Source organism: Emydura macquarii, unplaced genomic scaffold (genome assembly GCF_026122565.2).
Source record: "Emydura macquarii macquarii isolate MOO-44397 ecotype Brisbane River unplaced genomic scaffold, CSIRO-AGI_Emac_v2 contig_1146, whole genome shotgun sequence".
NCBI classification, from domain to species: Eukaryota; Metazoa; Chordata; order Testudines; family Chelidae; genus Emydura; species Emydura macquarii.
Window position 1 is genome coordinate 20,516,635 of NW_027131283.1, and position 24,229 is coordinate 20,540,863.

Genomic DNA, 24,229 nt, shown 5'->3' on the forward strand with positions numbered 1-24,229 from the left:
ACAGTCTGCTTTTTTTCTCCCTCCCTCCTCACAGAACTGCAGGCACAACACTGATGGTGATCATTGTGAAAGGTGCGCAGTTGGATTCTATGGGAATGTCCGTGGATCTCCAGAAGACTGCCATCCTTGTGCTTGTCCTCTAACTATTTCCAGCAACAAGTACGCCTGTGGCATTATACTGCCTCTTCCTGCCAGTAATAGCATTATCTTGGTCTCTCAGTGTCCTCAGTCAGCTGTATACAGTATAAGTGCATGCAAATGACTGGGCACATTGCGTATACACACACACACACACACACATATATATATATATATATATATATATTATAGTGCATGCTAAAAAGTGTCTAATCCACTTTTGCTAATTGATCTTGCTGAAAGAATCCAGGTTTGCTCCCCTTGCTAATTAGTGATGAACAAATTAATAAGGGGTGGAAAATGCAATGCTCTACAGATAATGAATGTGTGTTACAAAAGGTTTCTCATAAGTGAAGCTAGAGTAGAGCTCAAGTACAATGTGGCCACGAGAGAGCTGTAAATGGTCTTTTGCTCATATATTGTGTTGGTGTAAATATATTACAGTGCCTTTCTCTTTCTACTGTGCAGTTTATTGATTCCTTATTTAATGTTACATGGATTTTAGGCAATTTGTGAAGTATAGAATAGCTTAAAAGCAATGCAATTATTGCAGTATACACTTTATTGGTTGTCTTATGCTAATGAACCTTCCACCTTTTTCTCTCCTTGTTTCCCACAAATGACACTGGAGATTTGTTCGTTATTGCAGTGGGAAGCCCTAGGTGCCATTAGGAGTCATTCTTCGTTGCCTCTGTAAAAGGTTTATGGCACATAATCACTCTTTTGAAAGGCTGGGGGCATACAGCTTTCTCCAAAGCCACGCTCTGTGTTCTTTCTCACTGAGTGACCTTTAGGATGTACTAATGGGTGCTTTGGTCAGTACATTTCCCCTTTGAGATAGCTTCTGTCTTCATCGTTTTATAATTTTGGGGATGGTTTTAGAGTCTTTGTGTGGGAAAGGCTCCTATTTCCATTCTCAATATCCAGGATCTCAGTGATTTTAATGTGATGCAAACAGCATTAAGAATCCTTGCAGAGTTCATAAGAGTTCACTCTAGATCAACCAAAGCAATTACTTAAGGGTGATTCAAGGTGTTCCCTTTTCCTCGGGAAATCGATATACAACCTCTATAGCTCTTCCAATTCTTATAAGGCCAGCCAAAGAAAGACTGAGAATGAGACTTGAATCCAGGTTTCTTTTGTAGCTGTACAGAGCTTTAACTTCTGGGACATATAGTCTACCTGCCTTATTTATCACAGAAAAGATTTTCTTGTATTGATTAATTTTAACCTTAGTTTTGATAACTCCCAGCCTGATAATATTTGTTTCACTTTCTCATTACAACTCTTTAAGGTAAGATAAGAAGGGAAAAAAAATCTATTCAGCCACTGTTTTGTAGTCCAAGAACACTAAAATTACAGACACTTAGGTGAAACACATGGGCTGGTAACTGGACGACACGGATTGACACAATAATATTTTTGAAGGAATATAATTTAATTATTTTTATTTTTAAAGTTTTAGAAGAACCCAACTAAGTTCTTAAGGCTTTAAGTTTTTAAAGCTGTTTTGTATTTCTGCACAATCAGAATTCAGCTTCAAATATGAGGAGCTGAAAAACTGGAGAGAATAAGTTGCTTATGAGTGTGTGTTTCTAATTTTACAGAATTGAAAATGTGATGGATAATGAGTTTTTGAGTAGTAGATCAATTTGTTTACATTTTATGCACAGGTGTAATTTTTATTATGCATTCAAGCACTATTGATTTAATGCATTATAAGTGAGTTAGAATAGGATGCTGACTGCACTATACTAAAGGGGAGTTCTGCGCCCAGCCACCGCCACCTCCGTGATTTTTCAGCATTAATCTGGTTTGTCACTCCCTGCACAAATAGTTGGAAGGATGTTGTAGCGCTGCACCAATTTGATGCTTAGCTGTGTTTTTCTTTTCTTTTTTATAAACTGTGAGTACGGTGACCTAGACAAATTGGAGAATTGGGCCCAAAAAAAGTCTGATGAGGTCCAGCAAGGACAAATGCAGAGTCCTGCATTTAGGACGGAATAATCCCATGCACAGCTACTGACTGTGGACCAAGTGGCTAGGCAGCAGTTCGGCAGAAAAGGACTTGGGGGTTACAGTGGACAAGAAGCTGGATATCAGTCAACAGTGTGCCCTTATTTCCAAGAAGGCTAAAGGCATATTGAGCTGCATTAGTAGGGGCATTGCCAGCAGATCAAGGGAAGTGATTATTCCCCTGTATTCGGCACTGGTTAGGACACATTTGGAGTATTGTGTCCAGTTTTGCGCCCCTTCCCCTCCCCCTCCCCCCCCCCCGCCGCCCCCCCACACACACACACACAAAGAATGTGGACAAATTACAGAGAGTCCAGCAGAGGGCAACAAAAATGATTAGGGGGCTGGAGCGTATGACTTATGAGGAGAGGCTGAGAGAACTAGGTTTGTTGCAGAAGAGATGAATGAGGGGGGATTTGATAGCAGCCTTTAACTACCTGAAACGGGGTTCCAGGGAGGATGGAGCTAAGCTGTTCTCAGTGGTAGTAGATGAGAGAATTAGGACCAATGGTCTCAAGTTACAGTGGGAGAGGTCTAGGTTGGATATTAGGAAAAAGTTTTTCACTAGGAGGGTGGTGAAGCACTGGAATGGTTACCTAGGGAGGTGGGGGAATCTCCATCCTTGGAGGTTTTTAAGGTGTGGATTGACAGGGCCCTGGCTAGGATGGTTTAGTTGGGTTGGTCCTGCTTTGGGTGGAGGATTAGACTGGATGACCTCCTGAGGTCCCTTCCAACCCTAATTCTATGATCTTCTGTGTCTAAAATACCCACATTAACTGCTTGAGCTAAAATAAAGTATTCTTTCACTAGGGTAGTATCAGAGCAAGAGTGTGAGATCACCACAAATGATCTAGCCAAAGTCTTTAATGACCTCTTCCTAGCCAAAGCTCAGAACCAGCACTCCATCCTTATGCTCCTTGACCTGTTAGCCACCTTTGACATCATCAACCATACTCTTCTTGAAATCTTATCCTCCCTTGGCTTCTGTTACTCTCTCTCCTATCCTGTTTTTTCTCATGCCTCCTTGATTGCTCCTTCAGAGTGTCTTTCAGAGGCTCTTCCTCATCCCACCCATCAGCTTTCTAATGCGGTTCCACAGGGTTCTCTCCTTGGTCCCCTCCTCTTCTCCATCTACACCATGCCTCTGGGTAATCTCATACACAAACAAAAAATCAGCTACCATCTCTCTGCTGACAGCTCACAGATCTATCTCTCTACTCCAGACCTGTGTCCTTCTGTCTAAACTGAAATCTCAGCCTCTCTGTAACATCTCCCTGTGGATGTCTAGCTATCAGATCAAGCTCAACATGGCTAGAACAGAGCTCCTAATCTACCCTCTGCTCCCAAGGTTTCCCGCATCCACCTTGATCAATCGCTATGGACAACACCACCATTCTGCCTGCTCTTAGTCCCATAACCTTGGCAGCAATTCCCCACTTAGACAAGCCCTAAGACAAAGGTCTTTCCTGTACACCCACACAACTAAAACTCTTGTTCATCTCATGTCTTGATTACCGCAACATCCTTTTCTCTGGCCTTGACAAATGCAATTTTTTTCCTGCTCATATCCATTCAAAATGCTCCTGCAAAGATTGTTTTCCTAGCCGTTCACTATGACCCCTTTCTTTGCATCTCTCCACTGGCTCCTTTTCCCTATCATATCAAACATAAGCTACTTGTCTTCACTTTCAAGGCCCTACGTGACCTATCCCCATGCTACCTATCATCTCTCAGCCACAATCAAGATGTTGACTCCCACCTCCAAATCAGCTTATGACACCAGCCTCCATTGCCCACTAGTTAAATTTCCAAACAAGCACATTTGTGCTTTTTCCCTTGCTGCTGCTCATGCTTGGGAGGCTCTCCCTGTAACATTCTCAAAGCTACCTCATTATCCACCTTCAAAGCCCTCCTTCAAATTCTCCTTTGCCATGATGCTTACAAAAAACTTGACAACCGTTAGGCTGCTGGTGTGCTGAGACCACTGCCTATCATGCTGACCAATATTGTCTCATTGTTTCCTTGAATTCCTCTGTCTGCCCATCTGTTGTCCCCTTGTCTTATACTTAGACTATAAACCCTTTGGGAGAGGGACCATCTTTTTGTTCTCCATTTGTACAGCACCTAACAGAGTGGTGTTCTGGTCCACAACTAGGGATCCTAGGCACTGTGGCAATAATAATAATAATCAGAAAAAGAAGAAAACTTGAGCAAGTCTGATTCTATCCATTAGAGAGTAGAGACACGCACATACACCAGCAGATGCTACATTACAAAACAAGACCAGAGAACATGGAAATCAGCAAAGTGTGGGAAAATTTTCTGTTGCTGGGCAAATGGGAGAATTTTCCCCCTCACTTCTCACCCTCTGACACCATTCTCATCCCAGCTAGGGACTTGTAGAAGAATTTTTATCACTGATGAGGATCTCTCCACTAGATGTACATTGGTGGGTAAGAAAATCCTGACATTAACATTGAAGACCAGACTCTCTTACTGGCCCCATACAGCAGTTTAGATTGAGATGACAAATTAATGGTGTACAGTAGAAATTGGTTTTTATTCTTTTTTTTTCTTCCTGGTTTAGCTTTAGCCCTGCTTGTGTTGTGGAAGGTCTCAGTGATTACCGGTGTATCGCTTGCCCACCTGGATATGAAGGCCAGTACTGTGAAAGGTATGGTAATTGTGTGGGCTGAGCTGAAGACAGAGAATTAGAAAGGGAACAGTGTAGAAAGAGGCATAGTACCTTTCAATGGATATCAGTACACGATTCGGCATTCTCTAAATATGCTTCTTTTGATAAGTTATTTCCTCTTCTTTATATTGTTTAAAATCTGGATTTATCAGGTAGTTTACCAATTTCTATTGTAAATTGACAGCAGACAAACTCATTATTATTAATGCTGGAATTGGCTTTTTTTTTTTTTAACTCCATGTTCTTTTTCATTGTAACCCAAGATCTAAAGAAAATGACATATTTATCTAAAATGATGTACTATACATATAGATGGTTTTGATGTTGTCCTAAAATTCCCTTTTTGGCTATTAATGAAGCCACCTTCACCTTGCCTACAAGGGAGACATTTACAGTTACATTTATTAATAACCAAAGAGACTGCAGTTGTTCTACCCCTAATAACAAATAGCTGTATAACACAGTATGAATAAGCAGACCACAGTTAGCAGGAGATTTAGTACAAATTTCACTTTTAAACACAACAGCCAGGCAGTCTCTTGGGCTGAATTTGGAAATCTCTTGATACCAGGTAGATCATGGGGGGAATTTCAAGTCAGTCTGTTGTAGAATTTTACCTTTGGTAAGGTCTGAGTGTCTGCAAAGCTTTTAGGGAGCATCAGGCCTTGGCATCCCTTTTTGCCCAACTCTGCAGTCCTGCTTGAAACCCACATATTAATTACAGGATTGTGCCTATAATTGGTTGGTCAGATAGTATGCAAATTTCTCCCTTACATAAACAGATGTGTATTCATAAAATGCCACTTTTTTTAAAAAAAGGCTTGTGATTTTGGGTGTTCAATGTGATAATAGTCTTGCCAAATGCCGACAAGTTAACTATTATACACTATGCGTTCTCAATAGGCCAAATCTGTGTTGATATTTTTAATGTCTAGATGTTCCCCTGGCTACAGTGGTGACCCAAGAACTCCAGGGGGGTCCTGCCAAGAATGTGAGTGTCATCCAGACGGTTCACTGCCTATTCCCTGTGACCCTGTCACTGGACAGTGCACTTGCAAACCTGGATCCACAGGGTGGACTTGTGCAGGCTGCAAGCACCAGCATGTGCGTGATGGCATGGAGTGTGTTTGTACGTATACTAACATTACCTTTGAGGGGATTGTGGGGGTTCTTGTTACATCTCAGGAGCTGAATCTTGTGGTACCACTCAATTCTGTTGCTGGTTCTTTCTGAAAATATCCACCAGACATCTCATTTCCCCGGCATTCTGGCCTCCCATTTTTCACAAGTCTCAAGCTGCTGGGAAAATCTTCTGTACAGTTTAATACCATAATTGAAAATCCACAGCAAGGCTCTGAAGGACTTCTTTTTGTCGGTTTCAAAGTTTGCAGTTTTGCCAAAGGTTGGGGCTGCTCCTGTGACAGATTAAAGATCTGGGTTTATTGAATATTTTAGTATGCTCCTAAATGTTTAATCAGTAGCTCCAATGCTTTTTGCCATGAATCATACATAAACTCTGAAAAGTTTTCATCAAGGCTTATAGAAAGCCTTGGACATGCTGGTTCACAACCTCCTGTTGAAATCCAGAAGATAGACGCACTCAGGGAACAAAGAATGGCTTTTGTTTGAAAGATAAAATGAATAGCCATTCCAGCCTAAAACACTGTTGAGTTAAATTTTACAGAACTCATACCTTTTGCCCTTTCCTTCAATTTTTGTATGTTCAGATTGTCTTCTCTTATTATTTTTTGGAATTTGGTTTCCATGAAATTGGATATTATGTTTGTTCTGAGCCCAAGTTTCATTTTTCTGTGATAATTCCTTAAGTATTATCAAAAGCACATAAAAATCAGGTTGGAGAACCTATTTTTCAACTACTAGTCAATCATGAATTGACATAAGGCATTTTCTTTTTTTAAAAAATGTGATTTTTTTTGTTCTCCTCCAGGCCATCACATCATTGTTCTATTTAAAACAGAATACAGCTAGGGATCCAATAAGCCCCCAGTATATAATATTTTTATTCTATGCATATTTAAATATATTTGCAGAGCACAATGAAGTGGTTTTAATGTTTTATCTGAATTTTATATTGTTATTGAATTTTAATTGAAGCTTTTTTATTTTGTGATTTTCTTTTCATGTGAGGCACCTATAACACCAAAGCAGACAGGCACCATAAAACTAAGATTTCTTTTTCACATTGAGTAAAATCCTGGAGTACTCATTTAGTCCTTATTCAGCCAAAATTTCCAGAGATTTCAGGAAGCACTCAGGTACTGTTGCTACTAAACTAGCTAATACATAATCAGGACAAATTGCAGCTATGCAACACAAACAATACAAAACAGCTTAAAAATAGACATTAAAACCAAAAATGTACATGGAATAACGTAAGAGCTCATATCCATCAAGAGCTAAGTATGTCTTTCATTGTCTGAAAGGACGCACAGTGGAGTTCTGTTTAAAATATACTAGGCGTAAGGAGCCTAAGGATGTAAGGTGCGGAACATTGCAGTCATTTGGGTTGGAGGGGTTTCGGCAGCTCTCAGGAAGTGCTCCGAATCTGGCAGGATGAGGTTTATAAGTATGCATACAGTGCTGTCTCTGTTGAATGTAGTAGTCCCACTGAATAGGAGCCAACATTTTCTTGTCAATGAACAGAGTGCTCAATGAGAAACTTCAGTAAGTGCTGAAGAAGGACACTACGCTCTGTATAAATAAAAAGTATTATTAGTGCGTTAGTATCTTAATATACTAGAGAGAATGATAGACAGACCCAATATGCTGCAATGTTATAGGGCTTGATTTTCTGTTGTCCTGCACCTTGTTTTTTCATTTACATCCATGCAATACAAGAGTAAAAAGCTGCCAAATCAAAATAGCGGTGTTTTATACCCTCTTTGCACTCTTTGCAGTGTTGTACATGACTGCACAAAGTGCAGGCCAATGGAGCATCAAGCCATGCTGTATTATAGCTATCTAACTCTAAAACATGGACTGCATTTTCCAGTGTGGTGCCTAAAGTAAGCCACTTAAAGCCATAGATAGGTATCTTAATGAAAGTGGTCTGATTTTCAGATGTGTTGAGCACCCAAAACTCTCAGTGAAGTCTATGATAATTTCTAAAATACAATACGTAGTAATAAGGTAATATTAAGGAAAAATACGAAAAATAAGTCTACGGTTCCTGTATTACCTAGTAGTGATAGAGCCAAAATTGTCAGTGCGGCCTCAGCTCACCTTGTATTTGTGTGTGCGTGCGAATAATTTAGTTGGGGTTGGTCCCACTTTGAGCAGGGGGTTGGACTAAATGCCCTCCTACGATCCCTTCCAACCCTAATCTTCTATGATACACAAAACAACAGTGGTGCTGAGTTTGCATGTGCAAAGGGGGTTTAACATTTGTACACACAAGTGGTAGTGCTCAATATTGCATATATTGCTGCACTCCAGTGATCACCAGCTGTCAAAGGGCCCATCAAGAGCCATTGCAGTGAGACATCATTTGGAGAAGCTCTGAAACTTTGCCCACCTCCCTAAGCCCATAGCTGTGCCAAGTTTAGGTCTGGAGCAGCTGAGAATCTGGCCCCTTATGTTCTTGTCATTCAGCTTGCATTTATAAAACATTTTTCCAGAAGACACAATAAAACCCTTAAGGCTAACCACTTTCACCTGTAATAAAACCATAATAATAGGGACTAAGTGACTAATAGTGACTAAAATAGAGCAAATGAATGTGCTATAAGGAATATTACATGCATGCAATATTTCAAATAAATGGTATATGAATATTCACCTGGATGTTTTTGTTCACTTAAATAATTTCATTTTAAATATGGGTGCATTGGTGGTAATTGCAGGAATTGTGATGTAAAGTAATAGGTTATTAGATAATTTTAAAATGGTCTAGCTTAATGCAAATATACATGCACACAGATGGATAGATGTAGTTGTAAGTAATATAAATTTAAAGCATAGTCTTGTTAAACTATTAACATTTTGGTCTATCATATTTAATATTTATACATTGATTTTGGATAGTTAACACCAAATGATTTCTACTAATGAATTCTTTGGAAGTGTTTTTTAAAGGGCAATATCATATTTAAAAATAGGACATAAAAATTAAGGAATATACTTTGGAATCCTATTAAAAGTGAACTTTTAGCCAATCTATTACAATGTATCATTATTTAAATGTAACATTTATATTTTAAGGTCTCTTTTATACTAAATATCTTAAACGTGGAAAAATTTATAGTGAAAAGGCAAAAAACAAAAAAACAAAAAAAAAACCCCAGAGAGGTGTGCATTTGCATTTAAATGATTATATTTTGACTGAACATAAAATGAATTTATTTACAATAAAGTGTCATCTTGCCTAGCAACTGTAACTATTTTATAACATTATTTTTATTGTTGTTTAGTAGATGGCATTTTTGTCAGTGTTGTTTTGTAATAATTATGTTTTAGAGAGCCCACAGGCAGAATGGAAAAAAGGGGAATTTTGAAACATACAATTGTTATACAAAGGGAAGAATTTGTTTACAGTCACATAACAGACAGATAATTACATGTGGATAGCTTAGACAGATGGAATAAACCTCCTTATTGCACTCCCAGAACAAAACCGTGTTAGGTCTAGTCTGATAAGCAGTTAGGGCAGTGATGAGAAAAATTATATCCAAAAATAAATTTTTATGAGAAGTTCAATAGTCTGAATAGCGTAGTATACCTCGGACTTAATTCTAATTTATGTATTTATTTTTGAATAAGTAATATTGGCACTTATATTATTGCCCCCAATTGATTGGCTCCAGTTGAAACCATCAAATTTTCAAAAATTCCAGGGAATGGAGAGTTTGTATGCTTACAGTATCATGCTGAGAAGGCCTCCATACTGATTAATACACGTGCGCCTTGAAATTTGTGTTCTTATGTAGTCCAGTTCTAATAGCTTATTGTCCCCTTTTTGTTCAAACATACAATAGCCTTCATAACCAATAAGAAAATAGTAACAGAGCTTATTTTTAACTATACTGGAAACAAATTGTTTAATTTCAAATGTGAAAAATTTTCCCCAGATTTTTTCTAATTCCTCACAAGTATTTGTTTTTATTAGTAATAATTTACTCTACTTAGGCGTCCCTATGATGTTAAATAATAAAAATATCTATGCAACATTCACCACTATAAATGTCACTATTGACCGACAGCTACCATAGCCTGGTGTCAGAAACACAGACACCACAATATTCTACTTGTAACAGACATTAGTTGTGCTATCTCAGGCATTGTGGTATAAACGTTGATCTTTTGACAGTGACAACGGTATTTTGGACATATGTGCTTCTCTGTCAGAATTAAAAAGGGATGGCCGCAATCCTTTATGCCGACAAATAACTTGGCGCATGGGCGAGGTCTTTTTGCGGCTCTCTGCCCCTTCACCTGCATCCAGCACATTTTGGGCATAGAAACTTAAAAGCGTGCACATGGCCAGGATTTGTAACTCAGACTTTCAAACGCTCTCACATTTGTCCTCCTTCTCTCTTTCTCCTCCCATATGGCTTGAGCCAAAGCCTACTGAAGTCTATGAAAATACTTCCATTCATTTCAATGGGATTTTGATCAGGTCTGTAGTCTGAAATCTCATCTTAAATTAGACCCGGACCCTGAAAAGACTTACATGTGCTTACCTTGACGCTCTGTGAATAGATCAAGGGCAGTGGTTCCCAACCTGTGGCCCGGGGCCCAAAAGTGGCCCGCGGGGGCTTTCAAAGTAGCCCGTGACTCCCCTTCCACTGGCTGCAGAAAGGAGCCACTGCCTAAGGACCCAGGTGAAGCGTGTTGCCACAAGGCTACAAAACCAGTGCAGGCGCCTTGCTGCAGCCAAGGGAATGGAAGATCAGCGCTCCCCTCCCCCTGGCTGTATCAGAGAGCACAGCAAAGCGCTCCACCCAGGTCTATTGGCTCTGGGGTCCCTGCTAGAGCCCAAGGGAGGGGAGGTTTGCGCTCCCCTCCCCCGGCTCCAGCAGAGAGCAAGGCACTCTGCCTGGATCTCTAGGTGTTGGGGTCCCTGCTGGAGCCAGAGAGAGGGGAGCACTGATCTCTCATCCCCTTGGCTGCAGAAAGAAGCCACTGCCTAGGGACCCAAGTGGAGCACACGGGGCTACAGGACGCGTGCGGTTTCCCTGCTGCAGCCAGGGGGACAGGAGAGTCTCCTTGCTGAACTCCTTCCATCTGGCAGCGGAGGGAATGGGGGGCAGAACCGCTGGCAGAGATTGGTGGCCCTTCAGGGTAGTAAAAATTATATCTGTGGCCCTTGAGCCAAAAAGGTTGGGAACCGCTGATCTAGTGACTTCAACTGGACTGCTCAGAGTGCATAAAATCCTGAGCGAGTCTTCACAGGATTAAGGTCTTTGGTTGTAAATTCGTCTGGACAGAGACTAAGTCTTTCTGTGTGTTCGCACAGGGGCTAGCATAACCCTGATTGGTCCCAATCCTGCTAAGAGCTTCCAGGCTCTATCATGTAATAAATAATAAAATAATAGTTCATCTACTGAGAACTTTCCAGGGGATTAGCTCCAAGTACAATTCAGGCTCATCTGTAGAAGTTTAGTCACAATACTTTGAGATCTGCAACGACATGTAAACAACAAACCCTTATCTTCAAATATAGGCTGCCAACATGGTGCTCATGTGCAAACAGTGACTTAAGTGAAACTAGAGCCACTTTGGCTTCTGCTCTGTGAAAAATAATAAGGGAAAGGAAAAAAGTAATGTACAACAAATAGAGAAGCTGGAAAAGATATTTAATTGCACAGAGTGTTTGTTTATTCAATGTAACTCTGTGAAAAGAGATGGACCTTGCACTGCACCACATAGTCAACAAACCTGCACTCTACTAATGGAGGGAGAAAATTCGAGTGAAAGGTCTTCTAACAAGAATGTCTGCCACCAGCCCACCAGTTTCCAAGCTATGTGTCATAAGCCCAAGTGGGGTAGCCCCATCAGTGGACGGGATCACAATTCTGTGTGCAGAGGATGCCATTATTCTCTATAAAACGACAGACTCCATGTGATGGGACTTCACATGTATAGTGCATGCAAAGTCACGTGTGCAGAGGACACCATTTTGTAGAGCAAAATACCATCCTCTATGCTTTCTGGGGTAGCACAAAGCAATAATTCTCAAAATGGGGTCAGGAAGACAAAACGTTTGGGAACCCCAGTGCACTAGCCTCTGCATGTTTAAATCTATGACATTGCTACTGCCTCAGCCAACTGCAACAAATGGGGGATTATGAACAATGGAGAGTAGAAGTGAACTTGAGCCATAAAATTTTGATCCAGATCTAGCTCTGAGTTTCCCCAAAATTTGGAGACATTACATATCACAGGTGAAATCCTGCCTCCAATAAGGTTAATGACAAAACTCCCAATACATTAAATGAAACCAGGATTTCACTTCTTTCTCCCTAATGAAAAGGGGGAAAATTGATAAAAGCTTGGTTAGTTTGATGAATGTTCTGCACTATGAAGAAAGACACTTGGTATTGATTCCAGGTTCATTCTCCCCCTCTCTTGACTGGCAGTGCCTGGGATTGCAAAAGGAGTAGATAGTAGTCAACATTAAAAAGTCAGCAATTATCTGAAGTTGCCATATAGTGATATCCGAGATTCCATGGATTTCCCTTATACTTCAACTGGGAAATAACTGGTCATACATAGTGTGATGTGTTGGCACTTCAATGGTGATGACTACATTTAAGGCAAAATTCTGGTTTCAGTTATATAAGGCTGATTTCCGCCATAATATTTTGCTCTCCTTTGTCATGCAGAACTAAGACAGACGTGAATGAGATTTCTGCACACTTAGGGAGAGTGGTATATTAGGATCGAGGTATTTGTAACACTAAGAACAAAATTATGTTCTTAGACACTGACGGTTTGCATTGCCCTGGAGCATTCACTTTTACAAAAAATATGAGCATTGATCAGCTCCGGAATGAGTCCATCTCCACCCTACTCATCCAGAAAGAATCTTTAAAACATACTATAGTGTTCCACAATAATGACTGAAAACACTAGAGCTTACAGTGGTCTTACTACAGTGTTTTGGATCATTATTACAATGTACCATATGGGTATTTTTATAATGGAAATTCTATGGCGTAGGAAGTCTTGAAAGCTAAGAAAGGGAAAATAAACTGAGGAATATGAGAAATCTTGTGAGATCTGTATGCCATACAAAAGGAATTCCAGAAAAAGGAAGACTTGATGGAGAGCCTTTAAAATCTGTTCTGATCATGTGGATTGGAGGTGGGAAAGATCTGATTCCATTATCATTACCTTTGGCTTTTTAACTTACCTATTTTAAGTTGGTAGATATCTGTGAAACATGTATATCTTGAAGTGTCATTTATTATGATAACAGTGTTTATGAAACCATTTTTCTTTGGCATACATGCTTTCTGAGATGTCTTTCACTAGGGGGTAAATCAGAATATTTACAGTACTTATGCATGAGAGATTGTGGTGAAAACTGAAAACACAATATTTTGTATTAATTGCCAGCTGAAAAGATTGTAATAGTGACTGCATGATTTGCCCCTTACACATGTGCACTACTATAATGATCTGAATTTAATGTTACATTTGTTAATATTAGACACAGATTTATGCTGATAGTTTTATGGATAAAGCTTTGGAAACATTTAGTCTCATAAAATATATGCATACTCTTGAAATATTTGCTATTGTTCCAGTACACTTCAGACTGCATATTGGAGTAACTTAGCCCTTACCTACATTGTTCTAACATGCCAGAGGCTGTTCACCTTGGAGACCTGCTGCGGATATGGGTACGCCCTGTCTCTTCTCCTCAGCTGTGGTCCTGACTTGATGTAGTTCCTCTTTTCAGCCCGATTATCAAGCAAGAGTTGCTAATTCATATTACTTGTTCACAGAACACTTATCAAATTACAGTTGTTTACTCATTGAGAATAAGCTATTCAAATGTTTCCTGTTACAGTGAATTAAGTTTGATTTTAACTTGCAGCCCATTTTAATTTCCAGACACTTGAAAAATATTGAGGGCAACTAGAAGTTTATTATTATTATTAAGTGAAATACAGAATAAAATAAAATATTCCTAAAAGAATCCCCAGGCTTTAAAAGAACACTGTATTTCTACTAGGCAATGGATTTACAACCTCTAAAATGGCTATCATATCTGTATGTCTTCTTGACCAATTAGGAGACAGATGTTGGTATATAAAACACACAGCTTGCCATAAAACTTATCTTTAGCTTATGGAAATATGTTCTCTCTCTCTCTCTAAATACATGGATGACAAGAGGTGGGCCAGTAGTAGACTTTTTGACATACCGGCATAAACCAGAACATATGGGCCTTCCCTAGAACAATTATAATGCACTTCATCTCAAGCAATAAAGTATTAAGGCATACGGGGAAGAATTAAATGAAGAGAGGAACTCTTAAAATAACAATATCTATCCTCCTTCCAGTGTAACTAGCCTACCTACTTCTTACTGCACTAAACCAACATCTATTTTCTCTCATGCCCCTTCAAGTAGCTCCTTGGTGTATTAAACTAGTATCCCTTCTTCTTACTATATCCACAATTGGACCAGCCCTTGACTTCACAATTCAACTGTCCTCACCTGATTTAGAATGAAGGAACATTCTGATGACTGTGATTGAATATTATGAAAAGCAGAGGAGATTTAATCTACATGGAACAATAGATTTCAGATGAACTGTCATTCTGCATTGAAAATCATCTACCATACATCCTATTTTTACAAAGATGCACATTTTGCTTAATGGTTTCCTAGCCATTAGGCAGTTTAAGAGGGTGTTGCTGAGTAAGGTAATTACAGCCTTGTAAAATTTTAGGCACAGCCCTCTGTGTCTATTAGCATCCCAGTGTATTCATTGTTTCACAATTACTCCACCTCTTGAAATGTTGTATAGCTTTACTGAACCTGTGTAACACGTTTATGCATGTTGATGAGAGACTCATACCCATAGAGAAGCATACCCATAATTTTCTGTTTACAGGTTGAATAATTTTCTGTCTACGGGGTGAATAATATAAGACTATAAGGTTACGTGAGCTTCTCTTAATGAATGATAAAGTACTGGGAAAAAAAGATTCAAATGCCTTTAAGGCATATGCAGTACACAACAGTCAAATAAATTATCTGAATAATGAATTGAGGTGGGGAAAAGCACTAAATAATGGGAAATGAGCAGCATTTTCAAACTGACCCTTTTTGCTATCTGCATTGCAGTTTAACTTGGTTGGCCGTGCTATGTGTGGTGTGACTATAAAGCACGTAAATGACATGAATTCAAGAGGTTTGCATTTATTCAAATACATTGCAGTACAATCCATAGTTCTTTTTTTAGTGCTCTTTACATTTGCTGAATTACCTGCCTGCATTCCTCGGGCTTCCTCTAAATTGCTTGCCTAAATTAGGATTTTTGTACAGGCTAGTCTATAATGTCTAATGTTAATTTTTTCCCTTTTTATGCCAGGTAAGTCTACCAATTTAGCTCCGTAAGCTTTATATTATACTTTCCCATTATCAAGTTCTGGGCACTATTCCCTAGCTATTGTTTCCATATTTTTTCTAGTACCATACGTTTGTTGGGGTTAATTATCTGAGTTTGGTGGCATTATCTTTCACAGGACTGTAAGTGGGCTGTAAAAGGTTTCTGAGTCTAACATCTGCCTTAAATGTTTAGCAGGAATAAATACTGTCCCTGTCCATCCCACAGCGTGTGATGATGAATGCACAGGACTTCTTCTAAATGATTTGGATCGACTAAACCAGATGACTCTAAGTGTCAATCTCAGTGGCCCGCTGCCTCCTCCATATAAAATGCTGTATGGTTTTGAGAATACAACACAGGAATTAAAGGTATACACATACATCAATCCAAGGCTTCAAACATGCATACATTTGCCTGTACACATAACCACGATTAGAAGTAGGGAAGAAGAAAAATTAAAGGTTTAATTACTTCAAACTTGTCTCAGTTGGTAAATAGTTATTACAATTATTATTTTGACGTATGATAATAAGTAAATCATGCAGTGGTAATTTGTTTGTGCAATTGGATGGAAGGAAATATGTTGCAGGCGTAGAAAAAATGAAATGAAATTCTAGTAAAAATAAATAGTATTCTTGTTAACAGTCCATAGAGCAGTTACACTGTAGTGAGTGCACTGTATTATACTCTATCACATGCATATATTTTATATCCTATATTAAAACATTTAAGGCTGTCAGGACCCCTGAGTAAACAGTTTTGAATGAGTGTGACATTAGTCATTAGTGTCAAAAAAGGAGTTGCATCTGCGATGAGAAGAAAGCTTTGATGTTTCTTCTTTCCATTATTTCTGAAGCCCTGAAATCCATTAAATGAAATATTTTTTCCAGCATTTGCTATCACCTCAACGAGCACCAGAGAGACTCCTTCAGTTGGCACAGAAAAACCTGGATACCCTCATGACAGAGATGGACGAGCTACTGACAAGGGTAAGTCTGTAGCATTCTGAGGTAAAGCTAGGAGTTTGTATAAAGGGATGCTTCTTAGTGACAGACAGAATTCTTTTTGAAGATGAATTAAACATGAATGAATGGCTGAATTATAAAACATTTTTCACTCCCAATGTGCCAGTTTGAAATCACATCCCCCCCATCCCCTGACATCCTCTTTTTTGGGGCCAATATGTTGAGATGTGTTATTTCTACATAACCTATAATGTAAGCAGAATGAGGTACTCAGCATGCAAGAAAGAGAGGATTTGAAAAAGATAGTGCTAAAGGAAAGAGAGTCCTTGTTGCAAATATGAACAAGTCTCAAAAGGGTTGTTGCTAGGAGTTATTTTACAAAACCAACAGTAAGCCTCCAAATTACCACACAGTGTTTCATGTGGCTGGAGCTTGTCTTTAGCTGGTTGAGCCCTTCAGCAACTGAGATAATAGTTCCTTTCATTTCTCCCTGCACTTAAGTGTTGCCTCTTGAACAGCCTTTGGGTTTCTACATCAGCAAAATCATATAACACATAACATGTATAACAAATGGAAGGAAAGGGAAGTTGATAATAATGAATATAAATCAGAAGTTAGGAATTGTAGAAAAAATTGATAAGGGAAGCAAAGGGAAGGGACAAAAGGAGAAATCTATGGCCAGTAGAGTTAGGGACAATAAGAAGGAATTTTTAAAATATATTAGGTACAAAAAAATTCCTCACAATGGAATTGGTCCATTACTAGATGAAAATGTAGAATTATCTCTAATAATCCAGAAATGGCAGAAGTGTTCAATAAATACTTCAGTTCTGTATTTGGGGGAAAAGAGATTATATAATCTATTCAAGAGTGATAACATTCTTTTCATTCCAGTAGTATCTCTGGAGGATATTAAACAGAAGACACTAAAGTTAAACATTTTTAAAGCAACAGGTCCAGATAATTTGCACCCAAGAGTTTTAAAAGAACTGGCAGAATTACTCACTGGACCTTCAATATTGATTTTCAATAAGTCTTTGAGCACTGGGGAAGTGTCATGGGACTGGAAGAAAGCTATTTTGAAAGTTTTAAAAAAAGGTAAATGGGGGTAGGTAATTATAGGTCCATCAGCCTGATATCAATCCCAGTCAAGATAATGTAGTGACTCATATGGGATTCAATTAATAAAGAACTAAAGGAGGGTAATTTAATTAATGCAAATCAACATGAATTTATCAACAGATCTTGTCAAACTAACTTGATTTTTTTTAATGAGATTACAAGTTTGGTTGATAATGGTAATAGTGCTGATATAATATCAGGGTGACCAGATGTCCCAATTTTATAGGGACAGTCATGATATTCGGGGGTTTTTCTTTTATAGGCACCTATTTACCTCCACCCCCTGTCCTGATTTTTCACACTCACTAACTGGTCACCCTACGTAATATACTTAGACTTCTGTAAGGCATTTGACTCGGTACTGCATGACATTTTGATTAAAAAAACTGGAACTATATAAAATTAACATGCCACACAGAAAATGAATTCAAAATTGGCTGATGGATAGGTCTCCAAGTGTAATTGTAAATGGGGAATCATCATCAAACTTGTGTGTATTCAATGGCGTAGAAGAAAACATAAAATCATCACTGGTAACATTTGCAGATGACACAAAAATTGGGGGATTGGTAAATAATGAAGAGGACAGGTCATTGATTCAGAGTGATCTGGATCACTTTGTATGTTGGATGCAAGCAAAAATCTGCATTTCAGTATAGCTAAATGTAAATGTATATATCTAGGGATAAAGAGTGTAGGCTGTAATTACATGGTGGAGGATGGGATGTAGTGACTCTGATAAAGACATGGGGGTTCTGGTGGATAATCAGCTGAACATGAGCTCCCAATGTGATGCTGTAGCCAAAAGAGCTAATGCGATCATGAGATGCATAAAGAGGAGAATTTTGAATAGGAGTAAAGAAGTTATTTTACCTCTGTATTTGGCAACGGAGCAACCAGTGTTGGAATACTGTGTGCAGTTCTGGAGTCCACAATTCAAGAAGTCTGTTGTTAAGTTGGAGAGGGTTTAGAAAAAAGCCATAAGAATGACTAAGGGATTAAAAACCATGCTTTATAGCCAGGGTTCTCCAACGGGGGGTCATGACCTCTCCGGGGGGTCACAAGGTGGTTACATGGGGGTCATGAGCTGTCAGCTCCTGGGCAGCAGGGCTGGGGTTGCCAGCCTGGCCCATGGTGGGGCTGAGGCTGTCAGCCAGATGCAGGGCTGACAGCCCCAGCCGCCTGTGGGGGGTGCTCTCAGAGGTTTGCTGTGTGAAAGGGGTCATCAATACAAAAAGTTTGAGAACCACTGTTTTATAGTGACAGATTCAAGAAGCTCAATCTATTTAGCGTAGCAAAAAGAAGTTTATAGGTTTGATTTGTCTATAAGTATCTACATGGGAAACAAATATTTAATATTGGGCTCATCAGTAACACGATCCAATGGCTGGAAGTTGAAGCCAGAGAAAGTCAGACTGGAAATAAGGTGTAAATTTTAATTGGGGGGAATTTACCAAGGGTAGTGGTAGATTCTCCATCAGTGACAATTTTTAAATCAAGGTGGGATGTTTTTCTAAAAGATCTGCTCTAAGAATAATTTTGGGGCAGTTCTATAGTCTGTAAAAACAATGAGAGTCCTGTAACACCTCAAAGACTAACAAATTCCTGCAGGCATAAGCTTTCGTGGGCTGCAACCCACTTTGTCAGATGCAGGAATTTGTTAGTCTTTAAGGTGCTACAGGACTGTCATTGTTTTTGCTGTATACAGACTAACACGGCTACCCCTCTGGAACTTTTCATCTATAGTCTGTGTTATACAGGGGGTCGGACTACATCCCTTCTGGCCTTGGAATCTATAAATCCCTTAAAAAGCATCATTTTCTCTTTCAAATCCCCTGGGCCTGAATATCTTCGAGAAATAACACACAGCATCTTTGTGGACCTGTCTCTCACACGTGGGTACCATAGGTTCAGGCAGTGTATGCTGCTGAGTTATAAAGCTCCCAGGAGGACTCAGGCACATTATAGAAAAAGTTTTGCTGTTTCTGCATTTTGGTTTTCCTATTTTAAATAGTCAAACGATCTGTTTGCCATGATTGTTCATTTCTCCTGTGGATATAGAGAATACAGCACTCCGGGTTGTTTCAGTTTACTGATAATAATTGCACAGAAAGACAGAGAAATGTGATTTACAATCAAAACTAGTTATAACAAAGAGTCAATCAGTGGAGCTATCAAAAAGACAATGGCATTTACAGTGATAAATCAAATCATTTTAAAAACACCTTTATTTTGAGAGGGTGAGGGTCCCTGGATGTCACCTCTATTACTAGTTATTCTTTTTATTTGGAAAGTTTTTATTTCAAATTAAAGCTTCAGTGCAGAGATGGGTACATTGTTAGGTCATCAGAGAGAAAGAGTCTGAGAGAAAAATAATATAAAGAGTGCCACCTAATGGTTGAGAACTCTGCGAAGGGGAATTGACATTGACAGTGACAAAGTTCAAGTATTTGATGGAGCATTAATATTAAAGGACTGGCAGACCTGGAGAGAGGATGTTCAGCAAAGCAGTTGAATTGCTCCCCTGGACTTTAATTAAATCACTTGCTGTCTCTCTCTCTCTCACACACACACACAGGGAGTTGTATTGCTAACATCAGCTGCTGACTATGAACCTGAAATTTTAAAAGTTCCATGTAATTTTAGAGTCCTTTCCTGAAGAGAGTCCTGTGTTGTAGTTTTAAGCCACTTTAAGATAGTGATTTTGCTTACTGCTTGTGTAAATTAAATGAATTATTTTGTAAAAGAGAGGGAGTGCATGTGTACTCCAAATATTAATGTGAAGGAGGCTCATCCATTATCTCTTTCTTTTCATTTTTTTAATACAAATTATAGAACCTTAAGAATTAGAGACCTTAAATTGAAGCGGACCCTTATAATTGCAAGCAGGGAAAATGATATTTCCTAGATTAGGGGTTCATGAAGAAAATTGTCATACACTTAATGTAAAAGGTAGGAGAAAACAGTATTTAATCTTCTGCAACCCCTTCACTGTGTTTGGCCAGTCAGAACAACTTTTCATTCACTTTTTCCTCCCCACCAGGATGGCTGTCATTGTCCTATCTCTCCCTGCTGTCTTCCCTTCCATCCATACCCCATCATTCACCTACACTCATGTTCATTACCAGTTCATTCACCTTCACATTCACACCCTCATCAGCCAAGTATCTGGTACTAACTTTGTTCTTCCCTTTCCCTCAGCTCATTCTTTTCTCCCCCTCTGGCTCTCCATTTGACTTTAATCTCCCTCAGTCACATTCCCATTCACTCATTTCTTCCAGCCCACCCTCATTGGGACTCAAGTGGTGATAGTGGAGACTGCACTTTTAAGGGCTGAGCTTCCCCAGACAGATAGTCTGGGCAAGGCCCCGTGAAGCTCTTGTTGTTATGCTTAGTCACTTGGAACCAGACAAAGAATAAAACAGAGCTCTTGCAAGCACCTTAGGCACTGAATATATCAGGAACTCTCCAGCTCCTCTCAGCTCACTCCCTTTAAGAAGAGTTCCTCTCCCTTCCTATCTAGCGTTTCCCCAGAACCTCCACGCAACCAAGAAACCACAACCCACCCTGTCTGAATCCCTGCTTTTTACTCCTTGTGGTTCAAAACCTATCTCAGCTCAGAAAACCTCTTCCTCACCCACACCTTACCCTGCAAATCAGGATGTCCCGCCACCCATCATGAAAGGTACCGCAACTCAGAAAACCCTGTTACTGGATCTGGAAAAGTAGGAAGCCAAGGCAACATTGGCTGCAGGTAGCAGGAAGTACTTGAAGCAGGGGGAGGGGATCTGAACCCTGCCTATGTGGAGCCAATCTGAATTAGCCAAATGTACGCCTGCATTTCCTGTTTACTCTTCCAGAAGCGTGTGCTCGATAGAAACCCTTGGTGGAACTGTTTCCTTGGTGGCATCCAGGGGTTGAAGCAGCACCACAGTAAGAGTCCCTCCAGTGGGAACAGATGGTATTGGGAGATCATATCTCACAGAGGGAGAAGTAGAACTGAGCACAGATGCTAATATTTGTATGGATTTCAGATTTGGTGGAAAGGGATCCGAATGCAACGGAGAATAAATATAATATATATAGATATGCGCCACTTGTGAACCATAGCAACACAAGATGCTTGTAGGAACTACAGGACTTGAAAACATTCCCTCGTCCTGAATTTCCACGGGATGGAACCTTGTTATCCCAAAGAGTCTTACTTTGTGTGTACAATTCTGTAACATTTGAAGGCCCCTAACCCTGTTTAAAAACTCCTCCATGGATGTCACTCTACCCCCCTCCTCTAGTTCCTATCTGGCTGGCCCTGGTATTTTCTCAGGTATTTAAGATGTTTAAACATAAGCAATGCTGTCTGCAGTTAAAACCTGCCCCTATAGATCTGTGGAATTGTAATGAATTCAATTCATGGCAAACTGTTGGGACTTTATTAACAAAGAACAACACTTGATTGGCTATGTTGTGGTGAGACAGCATCTGAGTGATGCTCTCTGTCATTTAATTTGGTTTGTAGAGTTGAAGTTAAGCCAAAAAAGAGAAAAAATAAAGTGAAAGAGAGCAAATTATGGTTGAATACAAGAAGCATTCAGTGGAGTTCAATGGGTTTAAGGAGTTAAAGGAATGGTCACAGAGGGGATGTGGAAACTGTTCAAAGTCAAATTAATTTGCACCAAAATGTAATACATGCCATCCGGCCATAAATAATGAGTGTTAAAAAAGGCCAATCTGAATTAACATGAATGTGAAAAAGTAATCAAGGGTAAGAAAGGTATCTGCAAGTTATAAAACATCATTTGTAATGGAGGACTAGAATATTATAGGACAAAGTGAAGTGAACGTAAAACATTCTAGGAGAATCAAAGGCAGAGAATAAAAGGATGATTGCAGAAGATGTGACGGTAAATAATAGGACAATTCTCAAATACATGAAGAACAAAATAACATCAGAAACACCATCCTGGATTAGACTAGTGGTCCATCAAGACCAGGTAGATCCACCAATCTCCTGTACTGGATTTCCTGTAAAATTTACCAACCCAGTTCTGCCTGTGAGGCACATTTTAAAGATTTGATCATCCAGTAACATAGGCATAACTTGCACAGAAATGATAAGTCCATGTTCTTGTAGTGGTCAGGGTAAGAAGGAAGGTTTGGTGTTTCTACTCACCTCAACTATTTTTAATGTAAATTACCTATGATGTAATTCCTGTGAGGCAGGTCAGTATAATAGATCGAAATCATCCATGTATTTCATTTTAAGAACAAATTTGGCCATTGGTTCGTAAAGTACCATAAATTATTATACTACTTGGCTTTTTAATGCCATTTCTGTGCAGTAACAAGTATTCAGTTTTCCTGAGCAGATTTAGAGATTGGGTGAGATCCAGTGTGATAAGTAAGGATTCACATGCAGCCAATGTGGCCAAGACTCAATGTTTTGAAGTGTCATTAATTTCCCTGGAGTAGATTATTGCAATGCTTGTTCATAACTGAGAACAGGGTTTGCATAGCTGTCGACAGATAAAATGTAAGCTTGCTCGAGGTCACATAGAGCTTCCAGCCCTTTCCCAGGAACTGGAGAGAGCATTTTGCCTTCTGGGCAATCACATTCCTACACAAACAGCTTATTTTCCTCCATGAAGTAGTGTTGGCACTCAGTATATGAAATATTTGAAAGAAATAGTCAGATATCATATATCATAAAGTAAATGTAGTTGTATTATAAATAGGGATGTTTTGAATTTGAAAATAAAAACAAATGTATTTGGATGGTTTTTTTCTGGCTAGCGCTTTGTCAGGCCTGTGATTGATGTTCATCTCCATCTGTTGTGGATCTGTTGTGATTCATTAAAACCATAAATCATATAGGTACTCATAATCAAAATGGTATTGATCACTTTAAAATGTTATATACAAAAGATTTCAAGCAAAACAGATGAAAGACTAATTCTTCCTTCTCTTTCTCTTTTCTTTCTTCCTCCACTTAATTAATGTATTGATTTAAAATTGTAACTTATTGAGAAAAGCCATGCCTTTTTCAAAATCACCTCAGGGGAGGTAACAGGTAGACAGTGCTCTACTGCACTTTGTCATCAGGAAATCAGTCACACACTCGTGGGTGTACCCACTGAAGTATCCATTAAAAGCTTTTGAACAATATTGCTTTAAACAAATTCAAAGTGTGTTCTCATCCTGAGTCCCTTTGTGTGCTGTTCCACACAACTAGCATTTCCAAGAACCAAAAATAAAGCCCTCCAATTTCCATTTAATGGAAGTGAAAATAAAATTTAATTGTGTACTTGAGCAGAGTGTGTCATTTCCAGTACATCTGATCAATAATTCATCGATTGCATTTTGCCTGAGGAAAGATTTGCAAGTGGATTCAGCCAGTGGGACTATTTCCTGGTACAGTCTTGTCATGTCCATTAATTATACTTTTCCTGAATTTGGATCACTAGGCTACCAAGGTGACGGCAGATGGTGAACAAACCGGGCAAGATGCTGAGAGAACTAATGAGAGAGCGAAGTCTCTTGGACTGTTCATCAAGGGCACACTCCAGGCTGCGGAAGGTATTGCAAAAAGAAAACTATGCCAGTTGCTCCTCATGGAAATTGAAGGCTAGTAGGGAAAAGGGGGCAAAGGGACAATGAGAGAGAGAGTTCATTAGCTGGTAGATTTGATTTAAGAGTCAGGCTAAGAAA

General features: G+C 39.2%; 1 protein-coding gene across 6 annotated transcripts in view; it reads left to right on the top strand.

Annotated features, from left to right (window-relative positions):
• Positions 1-24,229, top strand: part of LAMA2 (laminin subunit alpha 2) — a 482,162-nt gene that overhangs the window by 362,931 nt on the left and 95,002 nt on the right. For 5 of the 6 annotated variants that reach the window (XR_010919459.1, XM_067546727.1, XM_067546728.1 and 2 more), the window contains 6 exons: positions 35-159; positions 4,742-4,828; positions 5,785-5,978; positions 15,663-15,805; positions 16,328-16,426; positions 23,986-24,097. Coding sequence is in view for 5 of the 6 variants with exons in the window: in XM_067546727.1 (XP_067402828.1) it covers positions 35-159; positions 4,742-4,828; positions 5,785-5,978; positions 15,663-15,805; positions 16,328-16,426; positions 23,986-24,097 (760 nt within the window). In the remaining variant the exon portion in view is untranslated. The remainder of the gene's footprint in view (positions 1-34; positions 160-4,741; positions 4,829-5,784; positions 5,979-15,662; positions 15,806-16,327; positions 16,427-23,985; positions 24,098-24,229) is intronic. The other variant, XM_067546729.1, reaches the window with a different exon arrangement.